Below are 17,588 nucleotides of genomic sequence, written 5' to 3'. Positions count from 1 at the left end.
CAATAGAAGAAGAGCTACAGCCATCAATTCCTTCCTTTTTCTCTTCCTCCACTCACTCCCTCATTTCAACCCCTCCATCCCCTCTGCAGAAGCCTTGGAGGATCCGTCCAATGCCGGCGCAGTGGCGGGCGCGGTCATCGGCTCCCTCCTGGCCCTCCTATTGGTCGTGACTCTCGTAGTTGTCCTCCTGACCCGCAGCCGCCGCCAACAGAGGCGGGGCTTCCCCAGCAGCGGGGACTCTGTGGCGGCGGGCAACGGAGGCAGCAACGGTTCGGACTACGGCAACAAAGCCCGCCTGCTATTCACCGGCTCCGGAAACGGCAACAAGAACGGAACCGGGGCGAACAACAATGGGCCGGTGTACACATACCGGGAGGGCTGCGACGCCACTGGGACCCTGACAGAGAAACCCAACAGCTACCACCACCACCTCCATCACGGCCCAGCCGGAAACCGGCTCACCCCCCATGACATCCTCCTCTGTGGTGAGATGGATGAAGGCGAGAGAAGGAAGTTTAACCTGGATGACAGCATCGAGGAGGAAGACGAGCGATACAATCGATTTGCAGGCGGCGGGAGCGCGCTGCCTCCAGCGTATCAGGCCCACAGAGGTCATGGCGGCGAAGCAGAAATGGATGTGTACCTCGACGACGACATGGAGTCCCAGAGGGACGGCTCTGTCATCTCCCGGACTGCCATTTATGTCTGAGGATGTGGAGAGGAGAAGAAGGGTCTGGAAATCAGAGGATGAGATGGAGGAAGTGAGGGAGTTAAAAACAACTTCCTGTGCAGCACTAAAGTTCAAATCACCTCCATTAGCTCGACACCTATCTGCTTAAACTCCAACCTGACTGCAGAGTTGCCATCAGAAATTTCCTCTATGCTTCACAGTTCCTGTATATTCCTACCTAACGAGGACCACGAGGACAATAAAACAGAACGAAGTTGTTGTGATGCTTGTGAGGCAAAAGTTGTGCGCTGTGGCTCAGTTTGTGATCGTGTTAAACTGTAACCAGAAGAGACTTGATTCAGCGTAAGTCAGAAACCTTAGCGGATTCTTGACGCTACGCTGCTAATCGCTACCTTCTTCTCGCTTCAGCTTCGCTGTGTGATTATGTGCATAGTGACTCCAGTGTTTGTACTGTAAACATTACCAGAAATCGCAACTAGAAACATAATAAACATCACAAAATCACCCAGATTGATGTAAAATGTTCAACTTGTTAACAGCTTCTGTGGATGTTGCTGTTGCTCTTGTGACAAAACCTGAACCTGAATTTATATTCAAAAAAAACTCTGAAAGACTGAACTTGTCGTCCTGGCAACAGTGAGAGACTCCTCCTTAAACGGCGAACAGTTGCTCTACTGGGGGCTCGCTCCCCGCGACACCACCTGGTTTCCCGATGGGAGCCGCTGAAGTGCGGGGCCCCATGCTGAGTCACATGACAGACTTACCAGTGTGTGCTAATGTGTGGCTGGCTGTGGTGTTAATGATGTGCATCATCCGTATATTGGGCGGTGTGTCACTGTAGCACAGTTGTTGCTGTTGTCGTTGTAGATGTTGTTGTTGTTGTTGTTGCTCTTGTGTAATGGTGTTGATCTTGCTTGGAAAAAGATGCACCGAGAGCCTTGGGGGGTTTCACAAAGTTTCACGTTGAGTCTGTAATGACTCATTAAATGAATAAAAAAGTTGCTTTTCTTTGTTTCCAACTCTACTTCCTTCTTTTTGTTTTACCTTCTTTACTTTCTTCCCACTTGTTTCCTTCCTTAGAGGACTGCTCAGTTGTTTTATGTTCCAGTTTTATATAATAAGTCATATTTTATCTCTGTTTCAGCTCCAGGTGTTGAGTGAGATATTCATCAGCATTGATGGAGGTTATTGGATTCATTTACCTCTTTTTCAGGGCCTTTTGAATGTTTTAGGGTCTTTTTCTGATTATTATATATCCAACATGGATTTATGAATATAAAAAAAAAAGAAAATCTAACAATTTCTCACTTATACAATGTATTTAGCATCTTCAAGCTTTGTTAGAAATAGTAAAGATGTAATCTTACCGAAGGCCTGCAGTGCAGTAACGAGCCACAACTCCAAGTTTAGATCAGAAAACGTTTTGGGGTGACATTGGACACAAACTCACCGGCCTCTTTATTAGTCACACCTATTCAGCCGCTCATTAAGACAGGTAGCAAAAAAAAATTAGTGTATAACTCCTAAGCTCAGGTGCAATATGATGCATAAAATGCAGATTTAAGAAATATCATATAAGGTTTAAAAGCTGTAAGCTTCTTCTGTTATTACAAATTTATCTTTTGAAAGTCAGGGCCTGAAATTCTGTGGCAAATCTGGAACACTAAATTCTCAATGTATTTCTTAAAAGCCAGAATGATTTTCTTTTTTTTTTTTTGTAACATATTTTCTGATTATGTTGAAAACATAAATGTTTTAAGACACAAGCTCTGCAGCTCTGATTGTTTACCAGAGATGAAGCTATGTGTTTTCCCATCTTTGTGTTTCAGGCTTATTTGAAATGTGTTCAAATGAAAAACAGTTTCCTGTTTCTCTTGAGAAATTACAAGTGGAATGTAGCAGTAAATAAAGCACAGCAATTTATGTGAGAAATATAATGCAGTAAGTGAAGACCGAAGTCTCCGGAGATCAGGTGTAAAAAAAAAAAACATTTCATTTGAGAAAACATTTTAATTAACAGCTTGTGTGAATAATTTTTATGTCACTGTTATGGTGACATCCAGGAAAACCATCACAAGATGGAAAAAAAGCCGCTTGGAAGAACGCAGCCTGATTTACACACGGAGGGAAGGTCACAGCCGAAACATTTCGAACCACAGAAAACTCATTAACTGCTCAGAAAAATGAACTTTAAATAGAAAATATCAGGCAAAAAAAAAAACCTGGTATATAAAAATAGGATTCACTATTTTTATTAAATGAAAACTGGCAGAGGCAAATTTAGTTAAAGTGAGTTTTAGAAATGCATTTCAGATGCAGCACAGTGTAAACTACACTAAAAATGTGGCAGTGCTCACCTTATTCAAGGTCAACACTGTTTCTAACGTGGACAGGTTAGCAGCAGGAGCATCCATCAAATCTGCCCTTAAAACTGAACTGATCTGCAGCACAAGCTCAACACACACTTTGTTTATTGTTTGCTGTAATTAACAAACAGTGAAATAAAAGTTTTCTGCACGTTTCCAAAACTCAAGGTTACATGAATTACAAAATAGTACTTACTTATTATGCCTTACATTTAACTTATCAAATCACTTAAACAAGTTAGATACCATTTCAAACTTCAGTAATTTTTTACAGAACTGTTGAAGTCCCTTTTTCCAAGCTTAATCATGTTTAACGTTCACTGCTGATGGAGAAGAGGACCGTGAATAAGGTTTTAACTCCCTAAATAAACTGCAGCGAGGCGTCAAATTTTATTACAATATCTTATGTACCGTCATAAAAACGATAAACGTTATGAGATAAACATATTTCCAGCTTCTTTATTTTAAGATAAGTGTATGTCAGTGAAAATATGAAACAATCAAAGCCACACAAACACAAATATTACTCTTGAAAAACATTTTAAACAGGCATCTTAAGGACACCAAATGCATAAAGTAGTGCGATTTTTATCACTAACCTGTACACAGTATTTGGAACTGCAGTGGCGCCCCGACCGCCCAGACTTTCCTGTGGAACGTGTCTCCAAATGATCTGTGGAAAAACTGTATTTATGGATTTTTTTTGAAGATGATATCTAAATAAATACCTAAACACTATCCTACTTCACATGCTATTGGCAGATGTTTCCAGAGCAACCAATCTGGGATCCCTATTTAATTTTCTCGGTCCTGATTGGCTTAACGTTCAATAACAGAAATAAAGCAAACCGTCAGTGTTCTGTGGTAGCGCAGGCTCCACTGTCCTTAATGCATATTAAGGTATATTTGGTTAGAAGCATTTTTAGAAGAGATCTAAAGTATCTCTGTCTCTTTTCCTTCAGTATTAACTAGAATCATATTTTCCAACATGTTGATGCTCTTATAATAAAATGTGGAGAAAATAGTAAAACAGTTCCAACAATACGGTTTTTGAGTTTTTAAATATCATTATTGTCACGATGAATAAAGATGATGACAGGAATCTTTCTAGTGTAAAGATGAGCGATCGCCAGCCTGTGCTCTAGTGCTTAATGCATAATAATGCCTAAATTTCTCAGCTTGACCGGAAGAGTTTTGTTCCTCCAAACAAAACTGTTAAACATCCGTTAGAAGAAGGAATGAAAGAACTAAGTTTTAAATTTACAGCCTAGATTTCAAATATAAGACTTTTAATAACTTTATACGACCCTGCAGAAGCTCTGTACTTAAAACGGTTTTCAGTTGTTTCATCAGTTTCAACATAAAGAATAACAGAAAAAGGGAATTCCTAATGAATGTTTGATCTCTCCCTTTTTATATTCTCATGATCCACTGTACTGTATGAAAGAAAAAAAGTATTGTCAACACACTATAGCTGCTATTCCTCAACATGAACTTTGACTACTCTCGTGTGGGTTGGAAATCTGCAGTTTTGCTATTAAATCAAGAGCCGAAATGTTTGGATTTTCTATTGATTTTTTTCTGTTATGAAGGAAAGCTGGTTCAGCTCTTCCACCGCCGAGCAGTTCCCTTGTTGCTGATTGATGTTGGACATACTGTGCAATCTGTTGTTCTGTAAATGAGACAGTTGATCTGCTTTCCTACTAAATATTTCAGTGGAGACTCTGCGTACAGCCGCATCATTTGTCTGCACAAGCTGCCAATTATGTTGAAATAACTTGCAGACAGCTATAGTGTAACTTCAGTTCTTACACATATTGTGTTTATTGTTTGTTTCCCTACAGAAAAAATGGGGATGTGGGGTTTTATTTAGGACTCTGTGGGTGTATCCATGCTCCAAGAATCAAATTTTACCAGTAACTATATGATATCTCTCTGAGTATAAATTGAGAGAGACAGTTATTTCTGTTTTGTTTACAGTGCAGTATTATATTTAAATGGAGGTATTTTTGCTATAGGCTTTTTGAGGCCTCCATGTGACTATATCCAAGATCTGGTCTCTGCATTTTGTTTCTCCAGGGATTTCTAAAGGTAATATTAAACTGGGATCACAAATTTGGTGTCTAATTATTCCCGGAGTCTTGTAGCGTGGAAGCACCCTCAGCGAGAAAAATCTTCACCGGTCACAACTTTTTGTTTCAGCGCAACCCAGTTTCAATAAAAGAGAAGCATTTCAAAAAGACTCTGCAGAGAATCTGGTAATTAATTATGCTGCTCTGTGTTATCAGTCCATAAATACCAAACTGCCTCAACTTTCCTCCTCGCTGCACCTGCTCTGACTTGCTGTGTTTAGCTTCTTCAACAGACCTGCCACAGGGAACTATTTCTGGTTCTGCAGACTCTACACAAAAACTGTACACTTGCTTTGTCACAGCGTCTTCAGTTAAATCCACCATCACACCTGGATGCTCATTATGTAATGCACCACAGACTGTACTGTGCAGTGTGATGCATTTGTTCAGAATAACACCGTCATGTGCAATCTGTGTGTTTGTCATGCAGTTTATTCCATTACATATGCAAATACAGGTTTGTTTCAGCAAAATTGAATGTTTAAAAAGTTAATTAATTTTAGATATTTCGTTGGAAAAGTTTGGATGAAGAGAAGGGTTACTGGAAAAAGATTTAAAAATAAATAAATACTTTCTTTTTAATTCTGCATTTGATTTCAGAATTGTGATTTTTTTCCCCCCTCAACAAGATAGACTTTCAAGAAACAAAGTCAGAATTAGGACTTTTAAAAGTCTTTTGAAGTCAAAATCTGAATTATATAATAATTTTAAACATGTGATGTTTATAGTGTCTACTGAGAGATTGAAATAATGTTATTTAAAAGAATGATTAAATAAAAAGTTATGTTTTGTCCCATACAGTTATGGATAAGACAGCTGGCCTGATGGCTGTCCATCAGAAAGGCTTCCTCTCCAAATCATCGTTGTACAACCTGACCCCTTCATGTTCAGGATGAATCTAAATATTTTCTGAAATATTCTTTTAATTACTTAAGTTTTACGATGATATTTTTATCTGAGTTGGACATGCATTCTTTCTGTTTTGGTGCCATTTGGTATCGGGGTCAGGTTTTTTCTGCACAATGTGGGAAATTCATGGTTTTCTAGTCCATCTGCTGTATTTCCATGTAAAGTCCTGAGATAACCCAAAAACCAAGATTCTAGATTAAGCATCTGAAATGTGGAACCTTTGTGGTTAAGTTTGTTTTAGCCGCTGCTGGTTGTCCATCAAATCGAGTTGTATTAGGTGGTACAGGAACGATGAGGATGGAATGATGAAGACTGGAGGGAAAACATACCTTTTGTTTCCTGATTCAAGATTTTCCAAAACAAACTGGAAGGTGTTGCTGATAGGAAAGATGTTCTGGTTTTCCTGTTGCCTTCTCCACCTAACCTTGGAAAGGTTTATTTATTTGACTTCTTGAGTTACAGATTAAAGAGCAAAATCACATAAAGTTTATATATATATATATATATAGATCATGTTATAATGTTATTGTCTCATCAAAAACAAAACTGGAGTGTTGCTTTGATTCTTTCATGCATGTTTGAGAAATCCTTTACTCCAACCATTCAGCTCTGGAAAGCACCTGGTTGGACGTTGCTCCACCTTCGAGTCGCAGCTCCTTCTCTGAGTTCCTCTCACTTCCCCCACTCAGTTCCTTCAGACTAGCCAGCGGCAATTAGCAAACAGCTGGTGGATTTGCTGAGCTCATTATAGGAACTACTTCTCAAAGCAATGCTGGTAAAATCTTCATGAAAGGATTAAAAGAGCAGGAATTTTTGAAGAGACAAAGCCCCAATTTCAAGGTGTTAAATTACAAAGTTAAATTTCTTTTAAGTGAAATTTGATGTATGTAGCATTTTTATAACAACTAAAGGTAAAATAGATATTTGTGCTATAAAATGGCTCCATGTCCCTGGAAAATACGTAATACAGCCCCTTTAAAGGAACATATCGCCTAAGAATCCAGTAACAGAATATAAAATACTGTCTGAATATATTAGAACGTGTTTGATCTTTTTTCACACCTCATGATTCCCTTGTATTGATTTTTTTTTTCCTCTTGCTGTTCCTGCGGCCAGCTGAAAGCGGGATGTGATAATTACACGTCTCCCTCTCTGATCTTCAGCTCGCCATGGCGCCTCATGTCGCATGTGCCGCTGGAGGCTGCTCTTATGAGCCCCACCCCTGCAGAGTCATGTCCTTGGCTCTGTGAGTGTTGGCCCCCACTCCATGCGGAGCGCTCAGTAACAGGTCAGTTGGCTCTGTCAGAAAGGAAAAGAGTCCAGAAGGGAGGGGAGGGTGGTAGTTCTGCGCTCCATCTGGGGAATACCAAACAGGCCGGGAGAGAAAAGGAGACTTTCTCTTCTCAGATTTGAGACACGGAACCTGAAAAAGAGCAGAAGCTGGGCAGAAACTGAAACCATTTCCCCCGCAGAGAGCAGAGAAGACAGCAGCAGTTAGCTTTTTTTTTTGTGTTTAACCCACCTGAGACTGAGTGCGTCTGGAAAAACTAAGTTATCAGCCTCGGATCCAGGAGTTGAAGACGGCCAGATTTGTAACTTGTGAAGCCCGATCTGTTGGCTGAAGCACAGACATGACAGGGACGTGAAAAGAAGCGAGATATTTTTCAGGATGGGATTTAACAAGGAAAGCTGGAGGTGGAAGGGAAGTCTCAGGAGTATTTCTGAGCTGTATTCCGGCCCTCCACTTGGAGATTGGCTGCTTCTACCCAACAACAACTGACAGTCCTTTTCAACCAGACCAATTAGTGAAAACAGGGCTGTCCTGTTCAGCTTCCCTCAGCTCAGCCTATCTGCGACAGATCTTTTTAATTGTAAAGAATGTTCAGCAGTTCTCTGGAGACTTTTCTGAAGGGGGGTGCATAGAAAGGCGTTTTAAAATTCCCTCTCTCTCTAGCGCCCAGCACAGGCTGTTCCTTGCATGTTTAATTCAGCAGAAGGCATAAAAGTGCTGTACATTATCTCTGCTTTGCTCTGAGGGGAGGAATGGAGGGAGGAAGGGAGAGAGAAAGGCGGCGACAGGAAGAGGCTGGAAGAAGAGCCCCGCTAGTTTTGTTGTTAAAGCTGAGCTTCGGTGCAGCCAGCAACGAACTGCGTCCAGTTTCTTGAAAGGCTTTCACTGTTTTTCTCCTTTCAATCTTCTGAGCTGTGTGTTCATATTTTTCTATAATATCTGCATATTCATTATTTTTTTCTGTCTATCCAAGTTAGATAAAGAGCCGGTATTATGTAAAATCGATTGTTTTGAGCTATACATTGTTATAAAGTTACATATACCTGGATTGTTGCCTTGATTCTTTGAAACGTGTTTGAGAAATCCTTTAATCTCCATGGCAACCATTCAGGTGTGCTAAACACCTGGATGACCTGAAGGTCTTTTGTACATAGAACAAGGAGAATGAAAGTATTTTCTCTCCTGAGAAACTTTATGCTCACAAACAATAGATGCTGTGACCTCAGCGGTTTGACAGAAGACATTATCTCATGGTGTGGTCATTATCAAGGCCTTTCTGTAAAGAATGTTAAAAATCTTTTTTTCTATTCTGCTTTGTAGCAAAACATTAGCATCAAAGTAGATTTTTTTTTCATGTAGGAATATAAGATATTTCTTTCAGCCAGATGAATGGAGCTGTAGGTAGAAAAGGAACATTGCTGTACTTTTATTAAAACCAAAGTCTCTTTGGTTTTAAGTCTTTATTAAAAATAAATTCTCTTTGAAAGCCTTCCTGATGTTTGGTGAACACAAACAAAATCTTAGTAATTTTGATCTGGTTTCTTGTGCAAATATTTTAGCACACTTAGATTAAACTAACTTTAAAGTAACTTTCCAGAAGAAAGCTGAAAAGTTCCTTAATGTTGATGAAAACATTCTTGTTCCACTGGCAGATTATTTCATTCATAACAAGATCTTTTTTCCTTTGTTAAAGTGAAATAATCTGTCAGTGGAACTAATACATTTTTTATAAATACTAAGTATTGACATAAAGCAAACATGAATATCTTGCTGAAAACATACTTGGAAGTTAGTTTTGTCTTCCTTCAAGATATTTTCATTAGAAGCTAGTTTATCTTGAGTGTATTGTGACTGAAGATACCACTAATTTTTCATCTATAGTCTTTTACTTGTTTTTTTGTGTATTTTTTTTGCAAAGCTTTTGCTGCTTTAACACATTTTTATTCAGACAGCTGAGCAAGAAATGGAGATTCTCCTCTGCTGCAGGGCCTCTGCTGCTCCCTGAGAGACGGAGGGTGAAATAAAAACAGAGGTTGTGAAGATGTGCTCCCTCATCTCAGGAAGCCATTAGCAGTGATCTGAAGTAGTGCTGGTGTCTGTGCAGCAGGGTTGTGCTGAGTTTGTTTTTGGTCTATCTGGGGGATTTGTTTGACCTGAAAGGGAAAACTAAGTGAAATCCACACGAGAAGGGAAACAAAGTCCTTCAAGTTGTAGAACATTCAACTGGAACCAAAAGCTGCATCAACATCAGAGTCATAAAATCCACCTTGGATATTAAAGCGTTCTGTCTTCTGCTAATTTGATCAGAGTTCAATTGGAACAACGACAGTTTCTATAATGCTGGAGAGTTTTTGTCCTCAGGTTATTTTTATGAGCTGCATATTAAATAAAAACAATCTGCAGTGTATTTTATACTTCAACTAAGAAAAGGTGATCTTTGCTGTTCTACAGACATCTGGCGGTTTGTTTAGATGCTATTGATTCTGCAATAATTTATAAAGCTTCACTGAACCCAAACTATTAGCAGATACCCTCCACACTTATTGGAACCAATTCCCTTAATAGTTTCCCTGCCTTGAATTGCAAGTAGGACAGCAGTTAGTCTTCTCCACCAACATTTCACAAGACTGAAGAATACAGAGAGGCCTCTGTGACCACTTTTTGTGAAATCTCGCTGTCCAGGCTTCTCTTTCGCTCATCCTGAGGGGTTTCTATAGGATTCAGGCCAGAGGTTTGAGACGGCCATGGAAGACTGTCTGCTTTGTGTCTATTAAACCAGCTCTGGGTTTACTTGGCCATATGCTTTGTCTCTTTATCCTGCTCAAAGACCTATTGACCATTATTGGTAGGTTTCTGGCAGACTTTATTTAAAGGGCAAACGTGCAAATCCCCAATTTGCATGTCTTTGTTTTTCCATTTGGGTTTCTAGTGCTTCTCGAAACAGCCCAAGCACTAAAAACAAAACCTTGACAGTTTCATGTTAGTGTTTTTTGGTGTCTGGAAAATGAGCCATTTCATAAATGTCCAGAGTATAAATCCTGACCTACCAATGTGTGCATCGTCTGCCCATAACCTAGCAATCCAAGCTGAGCTCTAACACGTTTGGTCAGCTGGCTTTACTGCAGTATGCAGTGCAGTATGCAGTGCAGTATGCAGTGCAGTATCCAGTGCAGTATCCAGTGCAGTATCCAGTGCAGTATGCAGTGCAGTATGCAGCGCTGTACAATGGCTGCTGGAAAATGTGATTGATTGTTGACTTACCATTCAGAAACCACTTTCTGCATTCTTCTTGGTTGTGCAGAAGGCTCTATTTCTGCTTTTCAAAGATGTTCGGTTGTACAGCTTACCTGCGTTACTTGGACAGCGTTCTGTCTTTTGTTTCCCATTTTCTGACTAGAATAATTTGTTCTATTATTGTTAATTTTGTTTAAAAAAATGTATTTCCAGCTTGCAAAAAATGATAAATATCAAGAAACGTTTATGTTCAAAACTATTTGTACTAGCTCTGTTTATATTTGCACATCTACCAACTGATAGGTTGAGATTTTGCTTCCTGATTTAATCACAATTCCCAACATTTCAGTAAGACATGCTCTAACAGATGCGGTTTATTTGCAGCCCAGCATATTTGAGTGACCTTTGACCTCATTAGTGCAGCTGAAGTAAAGTAAACCTGAAACATCATTAAGGGTTTCTTTGGGGACGTGATTTCAATATCTTATTTTCTACGACATTGAAAGTGTTTGTAGGTGCAGCGTTTCTCTAGCTGAGTCGGACGTTGCTGGTGGTGATGGAGTGAGAGGTCACCTCTCCCAGTGCTTGGTGCTGGAAGCCATGCCTGCTGACACAACAGACACAAAACAAAAACAGCAGTGAGGAATTTAACCGACAGACACAAAGCTCCTTCTGAGCTTCTGTGTCTGCAAGCTGATTTTAATTGAAAATAATCATTTGCATTTCATTTCATCTCAGCAGATTCTACTTCCTGAACTGTTTGCCTGAAAGGTTTGCCCTGCAGTCCTCCCATCCATCACGCTCTAATGTCGTCATTTAGTTGGTTCTTTCCAACTGAAACAATTACATTTTAATTCACTCCTCATTCCTAAGGCATCTCTTTAATGAACTGGATCGAAGCATCACTTTGTATCCTTTATGGAGTGGCAGACAGTTAAAACATTCACCGGATCCTCAATGTACATGGCACAGCATCAACCGATACAATCATGGCAGCTGGGGAGGCCCGCTTTCATCTGCACTAATTGACCTTAACGTTTGACTCAAGAAAAAAGCCGATAAAGACCTAATTTGTTCATTTTGCCAGTGCCTGCAGTTTAAAGCGTTTATCTGCTTGGCTTTTATTTCCTCCTCCCTTCATAACCTCCTCCCTTCATAACCTCAGCGCTCTTTCCTGTATTCGCCGACCTCTGCGGTGATCTGAGAGGATCTGCATTCATGCTGTGCCAAGAAGATTTCTGCATTATTTCAGCTCTGACATAATGTTGGATTTTAGATGCAATAAAAGCTTCTTTGGATGTTTTGATTCAAGTCTGATTATAGATCTGCTTTAATTCAAATGAGAGACTAAAGATTTTCAACTTTGAGATGTAAAGTCTGGCTTTGGATTGAGTTAGTAATTTTCTTCAATTAGAAAGAAAAAATGCTTAGAATGACAACTTTATACATGTATGTATTTCTAAAATGGTTACTGACACAAAAAAGGAAATAAAAAAATTAAAACAACTCCTTGATACACCAGCTGGTTTGGAGCTAATGCAAGAACAACAGTTATTTGTGTCAGTAACCATTTTAGCCTGTTACAATGAGCAATGAATCAAATAATCTCTTGACAAACTAAAACAAACTCTATAATTTCCTTTTTCTTGACTTATTGTTTTTCTGTTTCTGCCAAAACTTGGATGCTGTAAGTCTTCAGTCTGTTCATTTGGTCTCAACTAAACATTTTTTGAAGGACAATTTTGTTCACAAATAATTTATGATTTATTTTATTTGTTGTTTTTGTTTATTTATTTTGGATATTTAAAATGTCTTGCAGTTCCAGTGTCATTAGAATTTAAAGGTTTACTGATCTTTGAAAACGTGTTCTTGTATTATTGTAGCATTACCATTATATTACTTGTTAAATGTCTCAAAACCGTAATATGTAATATTATTGCAATAATTGATCACATAATTTCTCATCCAGTGAAATTTGTCATTGTGACAGGCCTGACAGAAGTCACGTAAAGTCTTGTTAACTCTTGTTCGCAATCAAAGAAATCGTCCCATGTGAAATAATGTGGAATGAGACTTTAAATGAGTTCAAATTTAAAATTTGAAAAATAAGTTTCCTCCTCTAACATCACAGAAATCAAATTGAGTACCTGCAACTTGTTTTCCAAATCTGAAGTTGCATTTTTACATTTTCTACTTTGTTTCTGCTCATTTTTTATGCTCTTGAAAATGCTGCAGCGCTACACCTCTAAACCCAAAATTACCAACTTTTCAGTGGCAGTTTGATGAAATGATGAATGCCTCTCACTGAGTTGAAACTCTTTAAGTGCTGCCTGACATTAATTTCTCTCAACCCCAGATAAGGAGTCGACAGAGCTCTTTCCTGGGTGGCAGATTTTGCAGCTGTCTGAGCTCATTCTTCTTGTCTAACGCTGCACTGCAGCAGGGAAGTTCGGGTCATCGCTGATGATCGGTCAGATATTCGGTGATCATGCTGCTTTTCCTGTTGGGAAAAGTGAAGCGGATTTTGGCGGTGTTTTTCACGGCTGAATGAGCACATCACTTTTTGTCTGAGAGCAGAAAATATACCATAAATCTGTGAGCACAGGTTTCTGAGGTGGTACATTTATTTTTTTCAAAACATCTTCTACCTTCATGGTCGAAGCAAAACGCAGAACAATCCTTTAATTTTAATCAGGGAAAATCAACAGAATTATTCATTCAGCTGTTTTTAAATGTTTCTGGGTGCATTTGGATTTTCAGAGCAATCAGTGTTTGATTGCAATCAACAGGTCGGTGACACCTGCTGGAAGTTTTTCTCGCTGCAGGTTAGAATTTTTCTGTTTTTTGTGTTTTTCTTGTTACGTCACATTAAAACTGTTTATTGGGATAAAGGAAATTGTTGGAGTTTATGGTTTTCTTAAGCCTTTTGTGTGCTTTATTTACTCAACCAATTTGATCTCAATAATGTAATGTCAAAATTTATTTTACTCTGTTCCAATTATAAGAAATAAAACCCTCCTTATAATTTCTGACCAGTTTTTTGCACATCTCCATCTGAATTTCAAAGCTTTACCTCTGAGAAATCATCTTATTTTTCCTTCCTTCTTCAAATTCTGTATTGGATTGAAGTCAGAACTCTGACTGGACCTCCCCAAAATATCAATATCACAATGTTCACTCACAAAAAACATTTAGCTAAAGTTGTCTAAATATTATCTGACAGAGATGTGGATAGTTCGGTGTTTAGCTGTTGCTGCTCGGAGACGAAGCGTCAAACTCAATTTTACTAGTTAGTAGAACATTACATATGCAGCCTGAGCAGTGCTTATTAGCGAAGGTTCAACTCGCACCTTGAGTTTGACGTACCTGAGCTCGTTATCTGGTTAGTTCACTGATGCAGCCTGTCAGTGATGTTGCTGCAGGTGGAGACACTTTGCCTTGAATCAACGTTTTAATCATTTACTGAAAATCTGATATAATGGAGGTGATGCAATGGTTTGTGTTAGTTGTACAAAAAACTGCTTCATAACAACAGATGTTTGACGTTCGTAAATGTTTAAAAGTTTTAGTCTGAAAAAGAAATCATTTTCCTTACTTTCCAGTGTGAATCCAGTGGAAACTAATCAGAGTCTGTGACTGTGGTTGTTATCAGGGGCTGAAACTCAGTCCTGAACTGCAGACTGGAAAATATTAAGCTGCTCAGCACAGATTGCTGCTGGAATACTGAGCACCATAAGAGCTTCTTATTCTTCCCCCAAATATCTCCAAAGCTTCTTGCCGTCCACTTTACGCTTCACATACGTATGAAAGTGGAACCTTTTAAAAGTAAGAATCATTATTCGTGTCGATTTTTTTCCCTCTCCATTTATGACTTATGTAGTGTTGTGATTGAAGCTACTTCAGTGTCATAGTCATTGTAAGCCACTTTGAATAAAAGTGGTTTACGTGAAAACCTTCCGGCAAAACAAATTATCCCACTTTAAATCTGCAGAGAGGATATTTCTGGAGGCACCCGGTATAGTAATCAGCGGATTGAGTTTGCAGTGAAGTTGGCAAAGGAGAAACTGGCTGGTTTTATTTGCAATTCAATCGGAGGAGAGTCGAATTCATTCTGCAAACTGTAGAAGATGCATTTTTATTCTCCAGAATGAGACTGAGACTTTTCTTCTCCACTGATATGCAAAGTAATAATGTACAATTAAAAACATGTTTTACTGCATCAAAAATGTGCAGGTATTGATGAAAACTCTGAATGCTTTGAATGTGTTTTTTGTCTGAACTTCATAATATTGAAGAAAAAATTTCCTTGTTAAATTGCTGTGAAGATATGGAAACATGTTAAAAATTTACATTAAGTCATTTTCACATTTTATAAAGAAGCAGTCCATACATAGGTGGAAATATGTGAAAAGTCATATTGATGGGTTTCAAAGCAGAGTGGGAAACCAGGCACCCAAAATTGATCAAACTAATCTTCATATCAGACAAACATAAAGTGAAACCAGCCGTCCAAAACCGATAGCCGATCACAGCTAATCCATAATTTCATAATAAGGGACAATTCTGTTTTTACTCAGTCAGGTTGGTTTGGGAAGCTTTCTTCCTGTTCTTCCTTTCCCATTATTTGGTTTTAGGAATTATTAACATCTGAAACATTTAACTATGACATAAAAGTGAAAACAGAAGAAATCTGTCAGGTGACAGCGATATATATATATTTTTTTTTTCAGACTTGTATAATTTTATTACCAAAGACATTCAGTGTTGCAGAAACAACCTTTAATACAAGATAAGGGACAGTTTGCTAATTAGAAATTATTCAATTACTTCTCTTTGTCATGCAGCATGTGTCAGAAGATGAAGCTGCTCCCGAAGTAAAAAGCCCCTCCAGCCACTTTTGTCTGTCTCCTGCTGGTCAAAAGCGAGCTCTAAAAGATAATTGAAATCGTTTTGTATTAATAAATGCCCCACTAGTTTAGTGGCTGCAGCCATTTATTGCTGTCTGGAGGTTTAAACCCATCCTCTCTTCCCAAATCCAATTTTTTCAAATTGCAGTTTTCATATCAGCACCAGCTGTTTCATTCTCTCCTGGTTCCTCCTTTATTCTGCTTTCTGCTGTCAAGAGAATGAGAGAGAGAAAAAACAAGGCGAAGGGAAATGAAGGAGGGGGAGGAATGATGATCAACATTAAACATAATTACCATTTTACATTTTAACACATTATTTCTGAGTGGTCAGAAATAGATGCCCCAGTTTCTTTATTGTCTCTTCATTCTCTTACTTAAAGAAATAATTTATTTTTTCATTGTCATGGGAGTTAACTGATATTCAAACATTTGCTACACATAAATTATTCATGTTTAAACTTTTCCAGGAAGCATTAGAGAGTTGCAAACTGGATCGTCAAAGTTATTTCAGCAGTAAAATGAAGATTTAATGGTTTTCTGAGGAGACAAAACCAATGGAGCCCAATTATGATTAAAATTTAAAAAATATATATTTTCTTGTTTTCTGCCATTGTAATTTCTCCATCATTTCATATTAACTTTAGTACTTTGTAACTTGAAATTGCAATTGTGATGATATTAAACAAATTGGTATTGTTATTGTAATTGCTATTGAAAGCTTTAAGTATAATTAGCTTTAAATATAAAACCAGACCTGAATGGCTGTCGTCTGTTCTGTTTATGGTTGAAATGAAAGAGATTAATCCTTTCACTGCCACTATCTGGTGTTGCATTAATCATTCACATCAGTTATTGATGCAGAAATAACTTCTTGTGTATGATTCCTCTGCTACACCCTTTACTTCACTCTGTTGTTTGCAATATTTACTCCCAGTTATCATGTTATTTTATCTACTTAATATGACAGTAAATCAAGTCAGTTTAGAAGGAAGCACATCTACAGTCATGAGATTTCTACAAAACCCCAAAACTATTGCTACATAAATAACATTTTAAGAAAAATCTGGCAAAATCATTTAAAAATGATTAAAACATGTCAGCCGAACAGTAAAACAAATCACACTGCACACATACACTCCAAACTGCCTTTTATTTTCATTTTTGGCTGAACTGGAGGTAAGAACTCAGTTTAATGCATTCCTCACACCTGAGGTTGTTAGTGAGGAGCATTCAGGGCTGAACTCAACCTGCAGAAAGGCTGCAGGGACTCAGCAGCTCCTCAGAGGGACGACCGCTGTTCTGCTCTCTGAGGGGAGGCAGACAAACTCTGCCTGCAAAAAAAGGCTGAGGACCCCTGCTTTGACAAAGAAGCAGATTTTCTTAAAGAGTGCAACTTTTTTAATCCTAAAGTTTCCACTTCACTAACACAATCAGCATTGCCAGGGGTCTGGATGTCGCTATCTGCTGACAGAGATTCAGTTAAAGGAGACCTATAATGCAATATTCACATGTTTTTATATTTCCATTTGTGTTTAAATTGCTTCTAAAAACAACAATGGGAATAAGTTCATGTGTTTTGATGTGTGGGAAATGAACCATTTCAAAAGCCTTCTGAATGTAATGTCACATATGAGGATTTGCTACCCTGTTACCTAGCAAACTGCTCCTGCATGTTTGGTTAGCTTCTTTTACCGCTTTACAATGGCTGCTGAAAAAGTCAAGTGTTTAGTTGTTGATTTACCAACCAGAAACCTCTTGCTACATTCTCATTGGTTGTTCAGGAGGCTCCACTTTTGCTTTTCAAAGATGTACAGTTATATAATTGCACTTCTGTTTACAGCCATTTTTATGTGCGTTTGCAAATGTTGCGTTAGGAGGCGTGGCCTGCAGCAGCTTATTTGGATTTAGTGACAAGACACTCAAAATAGGCAGAACTGATCAGACTCATTATCTAAGAAGGATTTTGTGTATAGGAAGTATGATGGGTCGCCTTTTACCTCTGATTCTTTATTTGTTCCATTTTTCTTAGAACCACATGCTGCCAAATCACACTGATGA

The 17,588-nt window shown here is 38.5% G+C and overlaps 1 protein-coding gene across 4 annotated transcripts in view; it reads left to right on the top strand.

Annotated features, from left to right (window-relative positions):
- pvrl2l (PVR cell adhesion molecule related 2 like) overlaps positions 1–17,588 on the top strand; it is a 310,183-nt gene that overhangs the window by 199,799 nt on the left and 92,796 nt on the right. For 2 of the 4 annotated variants that reach the window (XM_055055333.1, XM_055055334.1), the window contains exon 7: positions 90–1,710. The exons of the other annotated variants lie outside the window; for them this stretch is intronic. In XM_055055333.1, coding sequence (XP_054911308.1) covers positions 90–709 — 620 coding nt within the window. In that variant the 3' untranslated portion in view covers positions 710–1,710. Of the gene's footprint in view, positions 1–89; positions 1,711–17,588 lie in introns of those variants that run through there. 4 annotated transcript variants of the gene reach the window in all.

Source organism: Poeciliopsis prolifica, unplaced genomic scaffold, assembly GCF_027474105.1.
Source record: "Poeciliopsis prolifica strain line A6 unplaced genomic scaffold, Auburn_PproV2 SCAFFOLD041, whole genome shotgun sequence".
Classification (NCBI taxonomy): domain Eukaryota; kingdom Metazoa; phylum Chordata; class Actinopteri; order Cyprinodontiformes; family Poeciliidae; genus Poeciliopsis; species Poeciliopsis prolifica.
Note: the sequence above shows the minus strand (reverse complement) of the source record. Positions and strands in the feature narration are given on the sequence as shown.